Consider the following 17,374-nt stretch of genomic DNA (forward strand, 5'->3'; position numbering starts at 1 on the left):
TCTGATAATCTGAACCACTCGAAGTGAGAGATAGCCAAAGTTCCTTGTACTGACTGTGAAGTACAGTTGATTTTCAGTTTTTAAGTATGGAGTCAAAAAATGTGGTGTTGGAAAAGCACAGCTGGTCAGGCAGCATCCGAGGAGCAGGAGAGTCGACATTTTGAGTGTAAGCTCTTCAGCGGGGTATTAAGTGTGGAGATTTTGGGGTGAGGTCAGGTGTAAAGGTTAAGGGCTGATGGTCAGTGTTGGGGGAAGTGAAGATGGTTACTGATGGTCTGCCACTCTGCGCAAGAGGAGGCTCCAAGGTTATTTATGCAAGTTTTTATTTACTCTTCGGACGTGGGACTGGCTGGGCCCAGCGTTTATTGCCCGTCCCTAGTTGTCCCCTTGAGAAGGTGGGGATGAGCTGCCTTCTTGAACAGCTGCAGTCCATGTGCTGTACATAGACCCACAATGCCCTTAGGGAGGGAATTCTAGGATTTTGACCCAGTGACACTGAAGGAGTGGCAATATATTTCCAAGGTAAGTGTCTTGAAGGGGAACATGTATCTGTTGCCTATGTCCTTCTCGGTTGAGGTGGTTGTGCTGTGTGAGGATCTTTGGTGAATTTCTGCAGCCCATCTTGTAGATGGTACACACTGCTGTGACTGAGTGTTGGTATTGGAGAGTGTCAGTGTTTGTGAATGTGATGCTAACTAAAATTCTTCCCTCACCTTCAGAGCCTCAGTGAATCAATTTTCCTACATTTCGATACAAAGTAAAGTCGCTTGAACCCAATGTTGAGAACGAAACACATCCATTGGTGTGTGTTTTTCTTTGAGATGCTAATTAGCTTTCTTTACTTGGGGCTCACACTGGCCAGATTGGATCCTTTCACCTGCAGTGACGTTTCAGCTGTAAATCCAGGTTTGTGTACCAGGGGCTTGAAAGGGCACTGTGCAATCCACTGTCATCCTGCTCTCTGAAAGAGGCTTTTCTCAATTGGGTAGGAAGCAGAGGTATGTCAATGGAGTTCGTTTTGAATATTTTTACATCAGAGAAGGGTAGATCTTTGGTTAGGCTATTGCGGGAGGGTAAGTGGGAATGTGGATTTGTGATTGCCATCAGGTTAACCGTGATTTCATTGAATGGTGGAGCGAGGTCGAGAGGCCGAATGGCCTCCTCAGACTCCTTGTTTGTATGAATCGAGGTGCAAATCCGCTATGATTGGAGAGAATGGTGGGCCAGTCCCAAGGGGCCGAATGGCCTCTTGTTGAGGTTCCTGAGCACATTGTAAGGTATTTGGTGTTGGTGTTCACGGTTGGTATATTGTCTACAGTGATGAACTAATCATCCCTCTTTAATATCTCACTCTCCAGGTCATGTTAAAGTGAGATGTAAAGAGGAGCAAATCACAGCCAAGGCTGGTGAAGATGACATCATCCAGTGCCGATTTTATTCCAGAAACAAGGCTGGCAGTGTGGCTTTCGTTTGGAAGAAGGAGGATGCTGCAGGGATTATCTACAATTACACGATGAGCCACAGCAGCCTGGAGGAACAGGAACCCAGCTACCGAGACAGAGTCGAGGTCTTTGACAATGAAATTCTGAAAGGGAATGTGTCCCTTCGATTGAAGAACGTGACTCTCTCGGACTCTGGTATCTACAAACTCTCCGTTGCCACCCGATCCCAAACCACTGAGACACAGGTCTTGCTCAGTATAAGAGGTAAGAATAGGCAACTTTCGTCTTGTTGACTAAAACAAAAATGGATTCATTGCTTCTTTCAGAAACTCTTGTACAGGTGTCAGTCTGATCATGATTGGAGAAAAGCAGTATTTAAACTTGGATACTAAAAGCATTTATTATACAGATATATATATTTTTTAAAAATCAAAATTAAATCCTGTCCTGGGCTTTGTTTGTGTTCCTTCCCTCAATCTGCGCCCAGCATCTTTCCACAGCAGCTCAAGCGAGTCCAGGAAATCATCGTGTGTGGGATTGGGATCATGGCTTGAGACATTTGCTATTACTTGTGGTCGTATGTCAGAGCTCTAACACAATGTGCCACATTGCTGCCTCCTTATTCATCAGTGCTTTTTAAAAGCAGAAGGGATCTGGAGAGGAGTACTTTCAACTGGAAGTACTGCTGCTCCCATCTGGACAAGGTAATTTAAAACGTGTATGATGCCTCTGCCTTGGAATGCATTGTCTGTCATCTCGTTGGGCTGATAAAAGTAACGTATATACCGTAATCGTCTCATTCGTTGTTATAAGGTGCACTTTGATCTGCTGAATGTTAATGGGTGATGACCCCTCTCTGACTAGAGTCTTTAATAATGATAATTATCATCCTCTTTCTTGCAATGGAGGAGTTTCTGGCAAGGTGGATTTCTGTTTTCCATCCCCGTAGTTGTCCTACGACTGGGCGATAAATACCATCTGAAGTGAGTCCGTTGAGGATCAGTCATGTTGAAGTCTCTCAGACACCCAGATTTAATTCCTGGAAGGCTAATCAAAGAATGGGAATTTTGATTTGGGGTGAGTTAGGATTTGGGCAGTCCAGTTTTCCACCTGCTCAGATAGATAACACAACCATGGGCAAGTTTCCCCAACAAATGGGCTGAGTTGTGTGGTGACTGCATAGTTCACAAGAAATCCCACAGGCGTCTGCCCCTGTTTGAGGGAGAGAGAAAGAGAGAGTGAGTTGGTTACATACCACTGCACATTAAGCTGTGGACAAAGCAAGGAGGTGTTGTGGACTCTAATTTCCACATTAAAAGCGATGCTGCATCGAGCTCTGGCCGTGTAGCCAAATGAACTGAAGTGTGGAGATGGTTTATATTATGGAGGAGCAGAAGTAGGCATCTTGGGTCTTCATGAGGGATTTGGGGTGAGCAGCTCAGGTTGGGGTCGGATCTGTGCTGTGCAGCTTACGTATCCTGCCTTTCTCATTCTAGTAATGGTATTAGTTCCTTCTCTCCAATGGAGTAAAGTTTCAAGTCTTTGCCAGTTACTGAAAATATAAAACAGTAGCTCCACTGAATCTGCCTCTTTTATGGCCTGGGATACTGATCAGAGGCACCAAGCCAGAGTACTGTTATGGACCAGAACAAACCCCCTTAAAATATATTAAGGTAGCCTTGACCCAACTTGTTCTTATTTTAAAGGTAAACGTCAAGTTCCATGTTTCAGATGCAGTTTGATTGATCAAAGTACTCGATGCTAAACAAAACACAATTTATTCAAACACCATAGTTAAAATACAACAAAAGAAACAGGAATTTGGAATAGCTTAACTCTATTGGAAAACCTAACAGAATAAATACAGTAACTATTACTCATTAACTGTTCCAGCATAGTAACATTGATTAACACATCCTTTAGCAAAGAGGTAAATTTAGACAAACTGATTTGTCTCCCATGCCTAGGAAGAGAATACCCAGCTTTTAGCTGTAATTTGAGAGAGGAACAAATGGCTTTCACTTCTTCAAGACCTCAACAACAACTGCTACTGAAAACAAAAAATCTTGGTTCGGTGGGTGGGAGCTTGACTACACCCATTCAGGCTGCTTCTATTGTACCAACTTCTTAAGAAAAAAACACCCAAGGCTTCACTGGTTGTTTATCTTCTCACAGACTGCTCGGTACTTGTCCCCCAATCTCTCTCAAAGAAACCAGGACAAAACACACCTCTTAAAGCCACAGCATCCTCATTGTAAACATACTGGCTGAGGACCACATAATTACTTGGAAGTACTGAGCTTCTCCAATGAATTTTCAGTGCTGGGTCGGGTGCAGGGTTGAGACAAGCACCGTGGTCTTAGTGAGATAACTGAATAACGCCATCTGGAGGGAATTCAATTTCCAAATCCCTTTGGAACAGAGAGAGAGAATTTATACAGCATCTTCTTTATATCCAGAACAATTTACAGAATAATATATTTTTGATTTGTAGTTGCTTTTGTATCATGGAAAGTGCAGCAGCAAATTGACATTCAGCAAGCTTTCACAAGTAGTAATTGATAACAGCAAGTGTCATGTCCTGGCCAAGTCTCCAAATAGAGCACGCGCGCGCACACACACACCCACACCTTTTACTGCAACTTTTTGACATGTTCCACCTTTGCCCTGGATAGGACAATGTTAGAGAGATTATCTGGGGAAGGGGGGGGGGTTAGGTACACGCTTGTGTAGAACTCGAGAGAAAGTGTTGGGGGGGGCGGGAGTGGGTTGGCGAAAGACGTCAATCATTTGGAGACGGTGCCTGGGCTCTCATCCATCCAGGACTGTTCTTGGTAGCATTTCAGTCAGCCGAGTTCACTTTTAATCACTGTAAACGAAAGATGTGATCAGTATTGGAAATGTGTCTTTGATGTAATGCATCTGTTGGGATCTTGAGATCTCCTTTGGATAATCCGATTATTTGGATAATTGATATTCAGATAATCGAGGTTCCTCTCTATGCCCTCTGCAATGAGAACTTCTTTAAGACCTCTCATGTTTCTTAACAAATTCAATTACTCAGGTGACAAGGGATGGTGAAGTCTTGTGGAGAGGTCGAGCACTGAGTGAAGTTGTGCCATCTCCCAAGCAGCATAAGTGAAGTTCTAAGGCAACTGTGGAGAGGTTGTTTCCCCTAGGACTCTGGTCTTAGACCAGAGGGTCTAATTTCAGAACAAGGAACAACCATTTTCAGACAGCAATGAGGAGGGATTCCTTCTTAGAGGCTAGTGAATCTGTGCAGTTCTTTACTGCAGAGGCTGGGTCAATAAAAATCTATCACAGCCTTGAATACACTTAATTAGTCAGGGAATCAAGGGTATAGGGAAAAGGCAGGAAAATGGAAGGATTATTGGGTCAACCATGATCTCATTGAATGATAGAACAGATTTGATGGGCTAAATGCTTTACTTCTGCTCCTACAGCTTGTGCTCCAACACTTATAGTTTTAATGGTGACCTTATGGTTTTGGGCTGGCATGATGGCTCAGTGGTTAGCACTACTGCCTCACAGCACCATGGATCCAGGTTCGATTCCAGCCTTTGGTGACTGTCTGTGTGGAGTTTTCACATTGTCTCTGTGTCTGTTTGGGTTTCTTCTGGGTGCTCCTGTTTCCTCCCACAGTCCAAAGATGTGTAAGTTAGATGGATCGGCCACTTTAAATTGCCCGTAGTGTTCAGGGATGTATAGGTTAGGTGGATTATTGGGATATGCAGGGTTAGAGTGATACAGTAGGGGAGTGTTTCTGGGTGGGTTGGGGTGGACTTGATGATCCAAATGACCAGCTTCCACGCTGTAGGGATTCTGTGACTTTTGGGGACTATTGTAGTGACTGGGATTGTTAAAGGTGCAGATGGATGGTGGGAAATTGCCTGCTTTCTGTCTGTTCTGCAGTGCAATCAATCTGGTGAATCATGTAAAAATAACCAGAATTTATAGAAATTTATTTCCCTTTAGATTTTAACTCTGCGAGGTCAATGATTTATACTGGAGCACAGATAGCTTTCTGCTCCAGGTCACCTTCCACACTGACCCCTGGTTTTCTTACTTGGGAGCTGAGAGTCATCCCTGAACCATGACTGAAAGATTCAAAAGGCCAAGTTTTCAGGGCACAGTGAAGAGGGTGGGGCCTGGGAAAAAAATCTGTGATTGAACAACATGCAAAAATTTTAATATCAAGTATCTTTTTAGCTGGACATCCCTGGAAAATACAACAACCTGGTTCCTACTTTTGAACTTTTCATTTTCTGCCTCAGACTACCTGATGTTATAAACCTCTTGGAATTTAATTTGACCATGAGATCAGCCAAATAAATGATGTCATGTATTAGGAACATTGAGTGAATAAAGATATGGTTTACTGAAGAATGTTCAATTTGATGTAACCCACCCACCAGTGTCTCACTGTCTTTTGTATGCACATGAATTACGTTGAATTGTACAGCACGGGAGGATGCTATTTGTCCCATTAGAACCAGTTCCAACTCTTTGAAAAACAACCCTCTAATTGGTCCCACTGTCCTGCCTAGTCACCCCTATCTCTTCATATGTTCCCTTTGTGTGTTTATCCAATTCCTTTCTGAAAGTCATCATGGAATTTGATTTCATTGCCTTTTCCAGCTGCGTATTCCAAATCATAATGATATGCTGCAATTAAGAAAACAATTCTCCTTTTCCAGTTTGTTTCCAAATGTGCTAACTCTGATAAATGAAGTCTCTGATCCTCCTGCCTCCAGAACAGTAACTCCTTCACGACAAACTCTTAATTATTAAAATCTGTGTCAATTTTTCCCCCCACCCTTTAATCTTCTCTATGCAAAGGAAAACACCCCCAACCCCTCCACCTACCAAACTGAAGAGTGTCATCTGTGGAATATCAACAGAAGATGCTTGAAACCCTCAGCAGGCCTGGCAGCATCTTTGGAGAGAGAAACAGAGTTTACTTCAGAACCCACACTGACCTCCAAAACATTAACTGGGTGCCACTCTTCACAGATGCTGATAGACCTGCTGTGTTTCTCCAGCTCTTTCTATTTTTATTCCAGATTTTCAGCATCTGCAGAATTTAGCATTTATTTATGTCAACCGTGATCTTGCTTAAGTAAATCTCCTCTGCACCTCGTACACGGTCGTCTTACGCTTCCTTGAGATTAATTGCCTGAATTGGACACATGATCCTAGTCGAGGCCTAACTGTTATTTTTTGAAGGTTAACCATCATTTCCTTTCTTTTGTCCCTGTTCGTGAAGCCCCAGGATCACATGGCACGTCAACTTGTTGTTAAAGGCAATTACTGAAGCCGGTTCAACTTCAACAAGACTCTGCTTCCATCCCCTTCTCTTCTGGTCTTCCCTGCCCTATTCCCACCTCATAACTGTAGCCATAAAGAGGGTCATCGATTCTCAAGCAGTTGTCCTGTGAGAGCCCCAGTGGACAGCAGTGCTGGTGTTTTAAAGAAGACTCAATGAGGTAAGGTTTCATCTGCCTTGCTGACTCAGTTCAGATTGTTTGCTTTTTGCTTTGCAGCTCTTGGCACGCAGCCTGTCATTCATTCACCTTCCGATGAGCTGGGCCTGTTGGTGCTGGTCTGCGAGTCCTCAGGGTGGTACCCGGCTCCTCGCGTGACCTGGGAAAATGGACTAGGCGAGAATCTAACCAGCTACTCGCACACACAGCTAACTAACTGCAAGGGTGGCAGTGTCTGTGTGAAGAGCACGCTAGAAATGGATAACTGGCCCACCGGCAACTACACGTGCACGATGTGGGACCAGGAATTGGATGAGGGAGTGTCGTCTACTTTCACTCTGAGTGAGTATGGCCTGCAATATTGCAGTAAAGTTGTGTGAAATGGATAATGTCAGTGAAACTGTCTAACGTGGCCTGAAAAATTAAATCCAACTTCAGTTCGGCAGATTGTTCTGTTTTGATTTTTCTTTCGTTTTCTGGGGGGGGGGGGGGGTCTGTGCTCAAAGCTTGCAAGACAGTTGGTAATAAGGATGGGGCGAGATCAGAGGTTTAATTTACACTGAGTTATGATGATCGAGGGTGCACTGCCTGCCCCAGTGGTGGGGGTGCAGTGAGTTGGATAAGTACTTGAAAAGGAGGCATTCACAAGTCTAGAAGGAGAGGACAGAGGAGTGGAACCAATTGGACAGCACTTTCCAAGAGCTAGCACCGGTGCAATGGGCAGAGTGGCCTCTTTTGTTCTGAATTTCTGCCCAATGAAATGTTTTCTATTGAAAGTCATCCATAAAACCATAAGATATAGGAGCAGGATTAGGCCTTTCAGCCCATTGAGTCTGCTTTGTCATTTGATTGTATCTGATATGTTTCTTAAACCAATTCACCAGCCTTCTCTCTGTAACCCTTGACCCACTTACTAATCAAGAGCCTACTTATCACTCTGTTAAAGACATTTAATGACTTGGTCTCCACAGCCCTCAATGGCAATGAGTTACACAGATTAAGAATCATCTTGATGAAAACATTCCTCCTCATATCAGTTCTAAAGGGTCATCCCTTCACTCTGAGGTTGTCCCCCTGGGTGTTAGTCTCCTGGTCTCATTGTTCATTTGGCAGTCTTGGATATCAACACGCCTCTTTAGGGAGGTGTCTGGAGTAGGCCTAGCTTCCAGCAGTAACTGTAATCCTATTCCTTGAGAATGGAAGTTGAACTAAACCATCGTTGATTTGAGCAACTCTTATCATTTGGAACTGCCTGTGATGGTTGTGAGAGTTGGAAGCCAGAGACTTGATGAAAGAAATTAACCCTGAACCTACCTCAACTTTCCGTGGAGTGACCTCTTCACAATTCCTGCCCTGATTCGCTTCAGCCTTTTGGGGAGCCTCTGAGCCGGTTTGCTCTGGGAGGAGTGGAGGATGGCAGCAACCATTATTTAATGCTGTTTCTGGGATATAGGCTCCATTTAACACTAGACCCCCTCCCTGAAGTGTATTGAACTTGTAGTTTTACAGTGCTGTCAGCAACAGTTTAAAAGGACCTGTGGTATTTCCAGTTCCTTCTGACAACTAACTTGGACTGGTGACCAGCTCTAAGGCAGATTAAGGAATGCTGTCCTCTAGTGAACTGTGATTTCCACTTGAGAGCTTGCACCTTGTAGCCAGGTCACAGACTTCAGTGGCCCACTTTAGTGGCAGTGAGGAAGTCTGAAAGACTGACAAAGCCCCAGCCTTGAACTCGAGGAGACAGACTCCGGTGGCACAATGGTTAGCACTGCTGTCTCACAGCACCAAGGATCTTGATTTGATTCCAGCCTCAGGTGACTGTGCAAACTCTACCAGACATTCTCCCCGTTTCCTCGCACAGTTCAAAGATGTGCAGACTAGACAAATTGCCCAAAGTATCCAGGGATTTGCAGACTAAATAGGTTATCCTTGGGAAATGCTGGGTTACAGGGATGAAGAGGGTCTGGATGGGATGGTCTTTAGTGAGTTGATATTTCTCAATGGGCCAAATGACCTGCTCTGCACAGTAGGAATTCTATGGTAGTTCACCTGCAGCCTGCATCTCTGTAGCACCTTTAACATCCCAGGGACTTCACAGGAGAGTCATCCAGCAAAGGATGACATTGACCAAGTTTCCATACATGGCTCTAAGGGACAAGGAAGTACTTCAGGGAAGTGGGAGGCAGAGCCAGGAGGGAATTTCTGGAGGTTAAACCCTAAGCAGTTTGAAAGCTTTGCCAACAACACAGGAGCAGTGAAACTCGGGTGCACATGATGCCAGAGAACTTTGTTCTAGATCTGGAGGAGATCACAAGAAGGAGCAAGGATCTTGGAGGCGTTTCATAACAAGGTTAAGAATCCTTGTTACTGAGATTCCACAGAATAGATGGTGGCTGATTTAAGAGGTAAATGTTTTAAATGCAGTGGTCAGAAAGCAGCTCTTAGGTTCTTGCATTGTGGGACTAAGACTAGAAGTGAATATCATAGCAATGTCTGAATGTTTTACAGTTCACAGGGTACCACTGGGTACAGTCATCGGTGCGACTGGTGCAAGCGTTTGTGCTTTCATTCTGATTGTCGCTGTCTGTTGGAGCTGGTGGTAACAAGCAAGTGATACGATTGGGATTTTGTGGTGAGTATCTGACACACACCCACTCCCCTTCCCTTCAGTGCAGTGCAAACTGAAAAGCTGAAGCAACAGATAGGATCTTTCCAATCTGTGTCTATTTGGTTGATCTCTTTTCTGTGATATTTCATGGGAGTGTAATTGTCCAGAAAAAAAGAATCTGTGAGCAATGATTTTAATGATCAGCGTCAAACTTCCATGTTTAAAATTTAATCGGAGCCTGGCAGTTTACTGTCAATCCTTATTATCCAAGGTAGCAATTTTACCAATCAGAATCCACTTGTCAATCAATCGGCACTCTCATCTCATACAGTGTAAATGTTGTTCCCTTTTTACTGTCAGTATTCTTATGAGTTGTCCTGATGAATGCAACGTGAAAACCTATGTCACATGCTCTTTGTCCAGCAATACTAACTTGTATTTATTAATTGATTGATTGGAATTTAAATTCCAAGCAGCTCTTGTGGTAGGATTTGGCGTCCATGTCACCAGGGCATTCAGCTGAGCCTCTGAATTACTCCTTCAGTGAGATTACTGCTGTAATATTGCCCATACATTGGAAAGTGAACCACAAGATATAGGAGCAGAATTAGGCCACTGCTCTGCCATTTGATCATGTCTGATATGTTTCTCAGCCCATTCTGCTTGTAATTCTCTGTGTAATTCTTGATCCCCTTACGAATCAAGATCTATTTATCTCTGTCTTAAATAGACTCTACAGCCCTCTGCAGCAATCACTTCCACAGATTTACCATCCCTCTGGCTGAAGCAATCCCTCCTCATCTCAGTTCTAAAGGGTTGTCCCTTCACTCTGTGACTGTGCCCTCCTAAAACATAGAACAGTACATGCAGGGACAAGCCCATCATGCCGACTATGATGTTCTAGTCTAATCCGATCTGCCTGCCCATGGTCTATATCCCTCTATTCCCTGTCTGCTCATGTCTCTGTCTGTTCAACGCTGCTATCTGCTTCTACCATCTCCCCTGGCAGCTTCTGTGTTTACCACACATTTTGTTTACACTCCCCCTCCCCCCACCCTAAACTTCCTAGTATTTGACACGATTCCCACACGATCCAACCGCTTCATAATTTTATTTACTTCAATCAGGTCACCCATTCAGCCTCTGACTCTCCGAGTTTGTCCATCCTCTCCTGTATAGCTAATACTCTCCAAGGCAGACAATATCCTGGTAAACCTCTTCGCACCCTCATCAAAACCTCTACATCCTTCCTATAGTGTAACGACCCGAACTGCACGCAATACTCCAAGCATGGCCTGACCAAAGCCTTATACAGTTGCAACATGACATGCCAACTTTTATACTCAGTGCCCCAGTGATGAAGACAAGCATGCAATATGCCTTCTTCACCACCTTATCCCCTTGTGTTGCCACTTTCAGGCAGGTAAGAATCTGCACCCAAAGATCCCTCTGCATATCAATGCTCCAAAGGGTCTGGATATTTACTGTTTGCTTTCCTCTTGCATTTGACCTTAGCAAATGCATCACCTCACACTTGTCTGGATTAAATTCCATCTGCCATTTCTCCACCCAACTTCCCAGTTGATCTATATTCTGCTGTATCTTTCAATATCCTTCCTCTCTATCCACACCTCCATCTATTTCCTGCTAGTGGAAACATCTTCTCCATGTCTACTGCATCCAGGCCGCTCAGTGTTCTGTAAGTTTCAGTCAAATCCTCCCTCATATTTCTAAATTCCATTGAGCATAGACCCAGAGTCCTTACCCACTTGCCATATCCTTGGGATTGTTGTTGGAGGCAGTCCAGAGGATATTTACAAGGCCAGAGGTATCATCCTTAGACATGGGCCCAAAACTGCTCACACTATGCCTGATGCAATCTGACCAGAGCCTCATACAGCCTCAGCTGTCCATCTCTGCTCTTGTATTCTAGCCTTCTTTAAATAAATGCTAACATTGCATTTGCTTTTCTAACTGCCACCTGAACCTCGATGTTAACCTTAAAAGAATCCTGAACTAGGACTCCTAAGTGCCTCTGTACTTAAGATTTCCACAGACTTTCCCTGTTTAGAAAGTAGTCTATGCTTATATTCTTTCTACCAAAGTGCATAACGTCACACTTTCCCACACTGTATTCCATCTGCTACTTTTTTACCCACCCTCCGAGCTTGTCCAAGTCCTTTTGCATCCTGCCCACTTCTTAAACACTATCTGCTCCTCCACCTATCTCTGTATCCTCTACAAACTTAGCAACAATGCCCTCGGTTCCTGCATCCAAAACATTAACATATAGCGTGAATAGTTGTTATCCCAACACTGATTCTTGCGGAACTGCCCTCGTCGTCGGTTGCCACTTTACCCCACTCTCTGCCTCAGCCAATCAATTCCATGGTTCAGGCTGTTTGTTCCCTGTGTGATAGTTTCCCAATTTCTGTGCAACCTAAAAAGAACATTGATGCCAGTTAACCCCCAGGTGTTGTCCGTGCATGAAATGGAGTGACTATTAAATTGTGTTTTCTTTGCCAGGTTCCTCCTGTGTAACTATCACTGAAGACTCTGTTGGTTTAAAGGTGTGAACACAAGACAAGCTGGACTGGGTGAAAAGGACTTTGTTTCCACCCTGTACCAAATGAGGACTCCTCTTCTTTCCTATTAGAAGATACCAGAACCAACTGAGTTCCAGTGTTAAACCTTCCTGAGTGCAGGTGTTACAGCGTTCTGCTCCACACAGGCTGTCATGCAGTCAGAAAGGAACAAAAAGACTGGTGCTATTTTAATGGGTTTGTTTTTTTGCACTTTACAGTGTGGTCCTTGCGCTGTGTGTCAAGAGTTCAATGATGTATTGCTGCAAAAGAAAAAAAACTGACTTTTACAATCAGGGATTTTGCAGGTCGAGAGTATAATTTAACCGGTCAATTCTCACTTTCTATCTAGCATGTTGTATAGCAATGGCTTTACTTTTTTTCCTTTTAAGCAACAGTTGTTAAGTACACTGATGAAAGTCTGTTTTATAGCATTGAGTAACCCACTTCCAAGGAGCCATGAACCGATTTCACTGGATTCTGGTCAGATTACTTCATGCCCTGAGGAAGGTTAAACTGGTACGATGATAAATCTTTAGAACTAATCCAAGCAAATCCATTAAGACGTTGCTGTTTTGTCCAAGTCTATATTGTGGAGATGGGCCGGTCCCATGATGCCAGCAAGAAAGCAGTTGTGGGGTGATCACTTCTCCTTGCAATTGTTACACTTTCCATCAATCTCACTTCAATCCCATCTGCAGAGTGTTTGTGTTTTTGGAGTTTAATTGTCAGGCAGCCTGTAGTTTTTCCTGGTTGATCTGCCTCACCTTTTATTTTGCAACCATTTGGGAGTGAGAATTCTTGTGAACTTTCTTCATACGGGTATAATCTGACTCCGCATTCACAGATTATGTCACACAAGCTGCAAGCACCACGACATTAGTCCCTCTCATGTTGTGATGAGCTAAATTGCTTGGAGATTTCTAGACAGGAGGAGGCCATTTATCCCATGCTATTTAGAGTCAGTTTTGTAGCCCATTGTAAAACTAAATCCAACTGCCCTCCTCTCTATCCACATACCCCTGTACCTAACCTTGCTTCTAATATTTATCCAGATCTCCTTTTTATTTAAAAAAAAAGTTATTTCCTATAACACTGTACCAACTCCTGAAACAACTAACCTTTTCCACCATCTATGATTAATATAATTAATCACTGGCGCTCCAGCCAGCGGAAACTATCTTTCCCCTGTTGCCTTATTAAAATAATTTTTAAAACACTTATATTAGATAATCTGTTGACACTTCATTGAAAGCAGTGTGTGTATAGGAACAGGAGTAGGTCATTGATCCCCCTTGAGCTGTTCCATCAATCGAGACGGTCCTGGTTGATCAATAATGATAAAAACAAGTTAGATTTGGTGTTCCTTGAGTTTAAAAGATTAAATTGTGATCTAATTGGCTGCTCAAGATTATTAAAAGTTATAGGGCATAGACAGAGAAATCCTATTTCCTCATAGAGGTCCAGAGCAAAATACCAGCAGGTTGTTCAAGGCTGATTGTAGGAAGCACGTCTTCACACATAGGTTGTTGGAAACCTGGAGCATCTTCTCAAAACGCTCTGAGGCTTAGAGTCAGTTCAAAATTTCAGGTTTGTTGTTATGGTTTCCAGAAACAAGGTGGTCAGCTGACATTAAGATACAGCTCAGTGAGAATTGCATTAGGAATAAAGGATCAGGAATATGCCATTGAGGTCTCTGGTGTCTGTTTGCCTGGATGATTTGGTGATGGTCAGTCTGTGCCCTAACTACATTTACTTGCCATTGTCCACATCCCTTAATGTATCTGATGAACAAGAATGAGAAAATTATGTAGTCTTTTTTAAACTGAGTGAAAAATGTGTACCTGAAGTCTCTCCCTCCAACAATGATTGCCTGTGGTTTCTGGGAATAACACTCCCCACCACTTTAATAATCTGTAATGACATCCCCCAAGACCAAAGACTGAGTTTGTGCTGTGACCTATCAAATTTCTCACCAGGTTAAGAAAATTCAGTATTAATTCTTGAGATGTGGGTGTGACTGACAGGGCAGCTAGTTACTGCCATCCCCTATTAGCCTAAGGTAGTGGTGATGGTATTAGAGTACTTGGACAGTTCAGAACATCGGAACAGTTTGCCAACCTATTTCAGAGGGCAGTTTGAGTCAACTGCGGATGGGCAGATTGTGAAAGGATGCCAGGTTTCCTTCTCTAAAGCGCACAAATAGATTGGTCAGCTTTTCTGATTATCTAAAGTTTCAGCATCACTTTTACTGATATATCTCCTTTTTATTTATTGATTTAGTTTGAAAATAAAATCATCTTTCCGTGTTGGGATTTCAGCTTTTGTTTTCTGCGTTGGCAGTCGAATACCTAACCACACTGCTAATTTTATAGTCCCAGATTTTGTTGCCTCCTGTTCTGCCTTATCCATCAGCCCTAACTCTTTCAGCACCTTAAGCATTTCTGCATCTGTATCTCTTTGTGCCACTCCTACTGCTGTTATCTTGTGTTCCCTCTCACTCAATACTTAGACACAATGGTATATTCCCTCATGCCTCTGCACTTCTGTATATGTCTTCCCATTCCATGTCTTCCTGAAATCTTCTATAGCCTACCTCACTGTTTTTAACAAGCCTCTTACTTTTGTGCCATCACTGAATTTTGAGGTGAGGTTCCATACTCTCATCCAAATAATCACCTGCATAAAGAATGATCTTACATTTACAGCTGTTGGCCATGGCTCAGTGGGTAGCCTGTTCCCTGTGTGTGTGAGAGAGAGAGAGAGAAAGATTTTAGCTTCAAATCCAATGATGAGGACATCTCTGAAGCTAATGCTGGAGTGCAGTACTGAGGGAGCACTGTATGGTCAAAGGTGCTAATTCTTAAGATATTTATTAAACTGAAGCCCTAAATTCCCTCTGGAGGTATAAGATTGATAATATTGATTACACGTTGAAAGAATGTAATTGGCTATGAAGTAATTTGCGATGTTATGGGCCCTTAATAGCACTATACAAATGCAGTTTTTTGAGGAAAACAGGTAAACTCAGCACTGACTGGTTGGTGTACCACTTTCAATCCAACATCTACTGAAGGTCAATGCAATAACATGGATCTTTCTTCATTGCTTAAAGGTTGAGTTCACGAATCATGTTTACAATTTAAATTTAACCACTCAATTCCACTTGATGTTATTTTTATCGGGAGTGAGTGGCTGATAACTCTTATTGCTGTGTTATGTGGGGGTATGTCTTACAGCTGGGAACGGCAGCAGAACATTGGGAGTGTAACAAACAGGATGCACTGAGCTTCAGACAGGGAGTTGCTCCTTGCAGAATTTACCCAATGGAAGACTGCACACATTTCAGCAGCAGCTTCCAGTTGAATGCAAACTTGCCCCTCAATCCCTTTTTAAAAAGAAACGCACCCTGGCCAAAATATCTATGACTGACTCATTGTGTTAAATGCACAGTTTTTACACTTGATAGTTTACTAATTGCTTCGGCTCAGTTCCAGCTTCAAACTTAACGCTTTTTAGTTTAGTCACCAAAGTCCAGATATTGTCAGTTTCCCAGGTCAAGTGGTTCAAGCTGCAAACAAAAGTTATCAGTTAGGAGACCTCGGGCGCCTGGTCATTTGGTTGTTTGCTCAGGTGAAGCTATCAGAAAAATGTCTGATATTGACCTTCATTATTGTACATACTTGTTTTAATGTCCGTTGTTAATGCTCATTATAACGTCTATAAAAATGAAAAATTCTGCAAAAGCCTGGAGTGACTGGAATATTCTCACTGTGATTGACCCTGTGTTCCTGATTGGGTTGTTAACTGGAAAGGCACATTCTGGAAGGTTCCATTCTGATGCCTCCCTCCTCCAGCCACCCTGTGCCCTACTGTTCACTGTTCCATCATTGAGACATGTTTTGTTGATCCTCAGTTTGGCTTATCTTTCACCCATTCAATTGGAAAATGATCAAACTCTCAAAATTGAATAACAGTCAAAAATCATTCAAACAACTTTTTAAGCCATCTCTCTTTTTAACTATTCATGAGCATTCCAAACAAACAATATTTTTTTTTGGAAAAAATGCCTGTGATTTTCCTGGGTTTTGCTTGTGGTGTTCTGCTGGAAATCTTTAATCCCCAAAAAAGAAAATTTGCTGTGGTCACCTTACCCTGGTCCCTGTGTTTGACAAGTGCTGTCATTGCCTCTGCAGCTCCTGCTGAGGTCCCATTAACACAGATGGCAATTGTCAGCCAGTTCACTCAATGTGATGATAAGGCAGAGGTCTCTGACATTGTCATTTGTACTATTCAGAGCGTGCTCCAGGACCGGCTGAGCTCTACCCAAGCACAACAGCATTGACTAAGTGAAAATTGCTCAGGTGTGTCCTCAGCAAAGCAGGAGAATATCCAGTTCAGCCAATCTTGATCATCAGGCAGTATGGTGGCTCAATGGTTAGCACTGCTGCCTCACAATACCAGGGACTGGTTCAATTCCACTATCAGTCTGTGTAGACTTTGCACATTTTCCCTGTATCTGCATGGGTTTCCTCTGGATGCTCTGGTTTCCCCCCCACAATGATGTCCATAGTGTCCAGGAATACGTAAATTAGGTGGGTTAGCCATGGGAAATACATGGTTACAGGGATAGCACAGCAGTATATGTATGGGTGGGAGGGTCAATGTGGACATGATGGGCCAAATGGCCTGCTTCCACACTGTAGAGATTCTAGAAATGTTCCCAATGATGGGGTTCACTGACAGTGCTACAAAGCAACATTAAATCATCAGTAAGCTGTAGGTCACAGTCAGTTTGGTTTCCATCTGAATCACTTGATATCAGATCTCACGACAGCCTTTTTCAAAACACAAATAAGCTGAACTTGAGACATACCTTAGAGTGATTATCAAGGGAATATTTCAGCCAGTGTGGCATCAAGGAACCATAGAAAAACTGGACTCAATGGAAATCAGAGGGCAAACTCTGTGGTTGGCATCATACCTGGTACCTAAGAAGATGGATGGGGTTGCTGGAGGTCAGTTATCTTAGTTCCAGGATGCCTCTGCAGGAGTTCCTCAGGTTAGTGATGTAGGCCCAACCATCTTCACACTTCCCTACATTGGTATGGTAGAATTGGCATCATGCAACTATTAGGCCACAATGTTCAGGACAATTTGCAGCTCTTAAGATGCTGGAGCAATTAAGATTGGCTGTGTAACAAGATATGGATAATAGCCAGGCTTCAGCTGTTAGAT

General features: G+C 43.1%; 1 protein-coding gene across 2 annotated transcripts in view; it reads left to right on the top strand.

Annotated features, from left to right (window-relative positions):
- The window catches only part of LOC122552574 (butyrophilin-like protein 2), a 60,067-nt gene extending 44,185 nt beyond the window's left edge, over positions 1 to 15,882 (top strand). For both annotated transcript variants that reach the window (XM_043695279.2, XM_087991046.1), the window contains exons 3-6: positions 1,359 to 1,706; positions 7,007 to 7,288; positions 9,455 to 9,578; positions 12,081 to 15,882. In XM_043695279.2, the coding sequence (XP_043551214.2) occupies positions 1,359 to 1,706; positions 7,007 to 7,288; positions 9,455 to 9,549 (725 nt within the window). In that variant the 3' untranslated portion in view covers positions 9,550 to 9,578; positions 12,081 to 15,882. The remainder of the gene's footprint in view (positions 1 to 1,358; positions 1,707 to 7,006; positions 7,289 to 9,454; positions 9,579 to 12,080) is intronic.
- The last annotated feature ends 1,492 nt before the right edge of the window (positions 15,883 to 17,374 follow it).

Source organism: Chiloscyllium plagiosum, unplaced genomic scaffold, assembly GCF_037043375.1.
Source record: "Chiloscyllium plagiosum isolate Xiang-an unplaced genomic scaffold, Cpla_swu_hap1 HiC_scaffold_10, whole genome shotgun sequence".
In the NCBI taxonomy this organism is placed as follows: Eukaryota; Metazoa; Chordata; class Chondrichthyes; order Orectolobiformes; family Hemiscylliidae; genus Chiloscyllium; species Chiloscyllium plagiosum.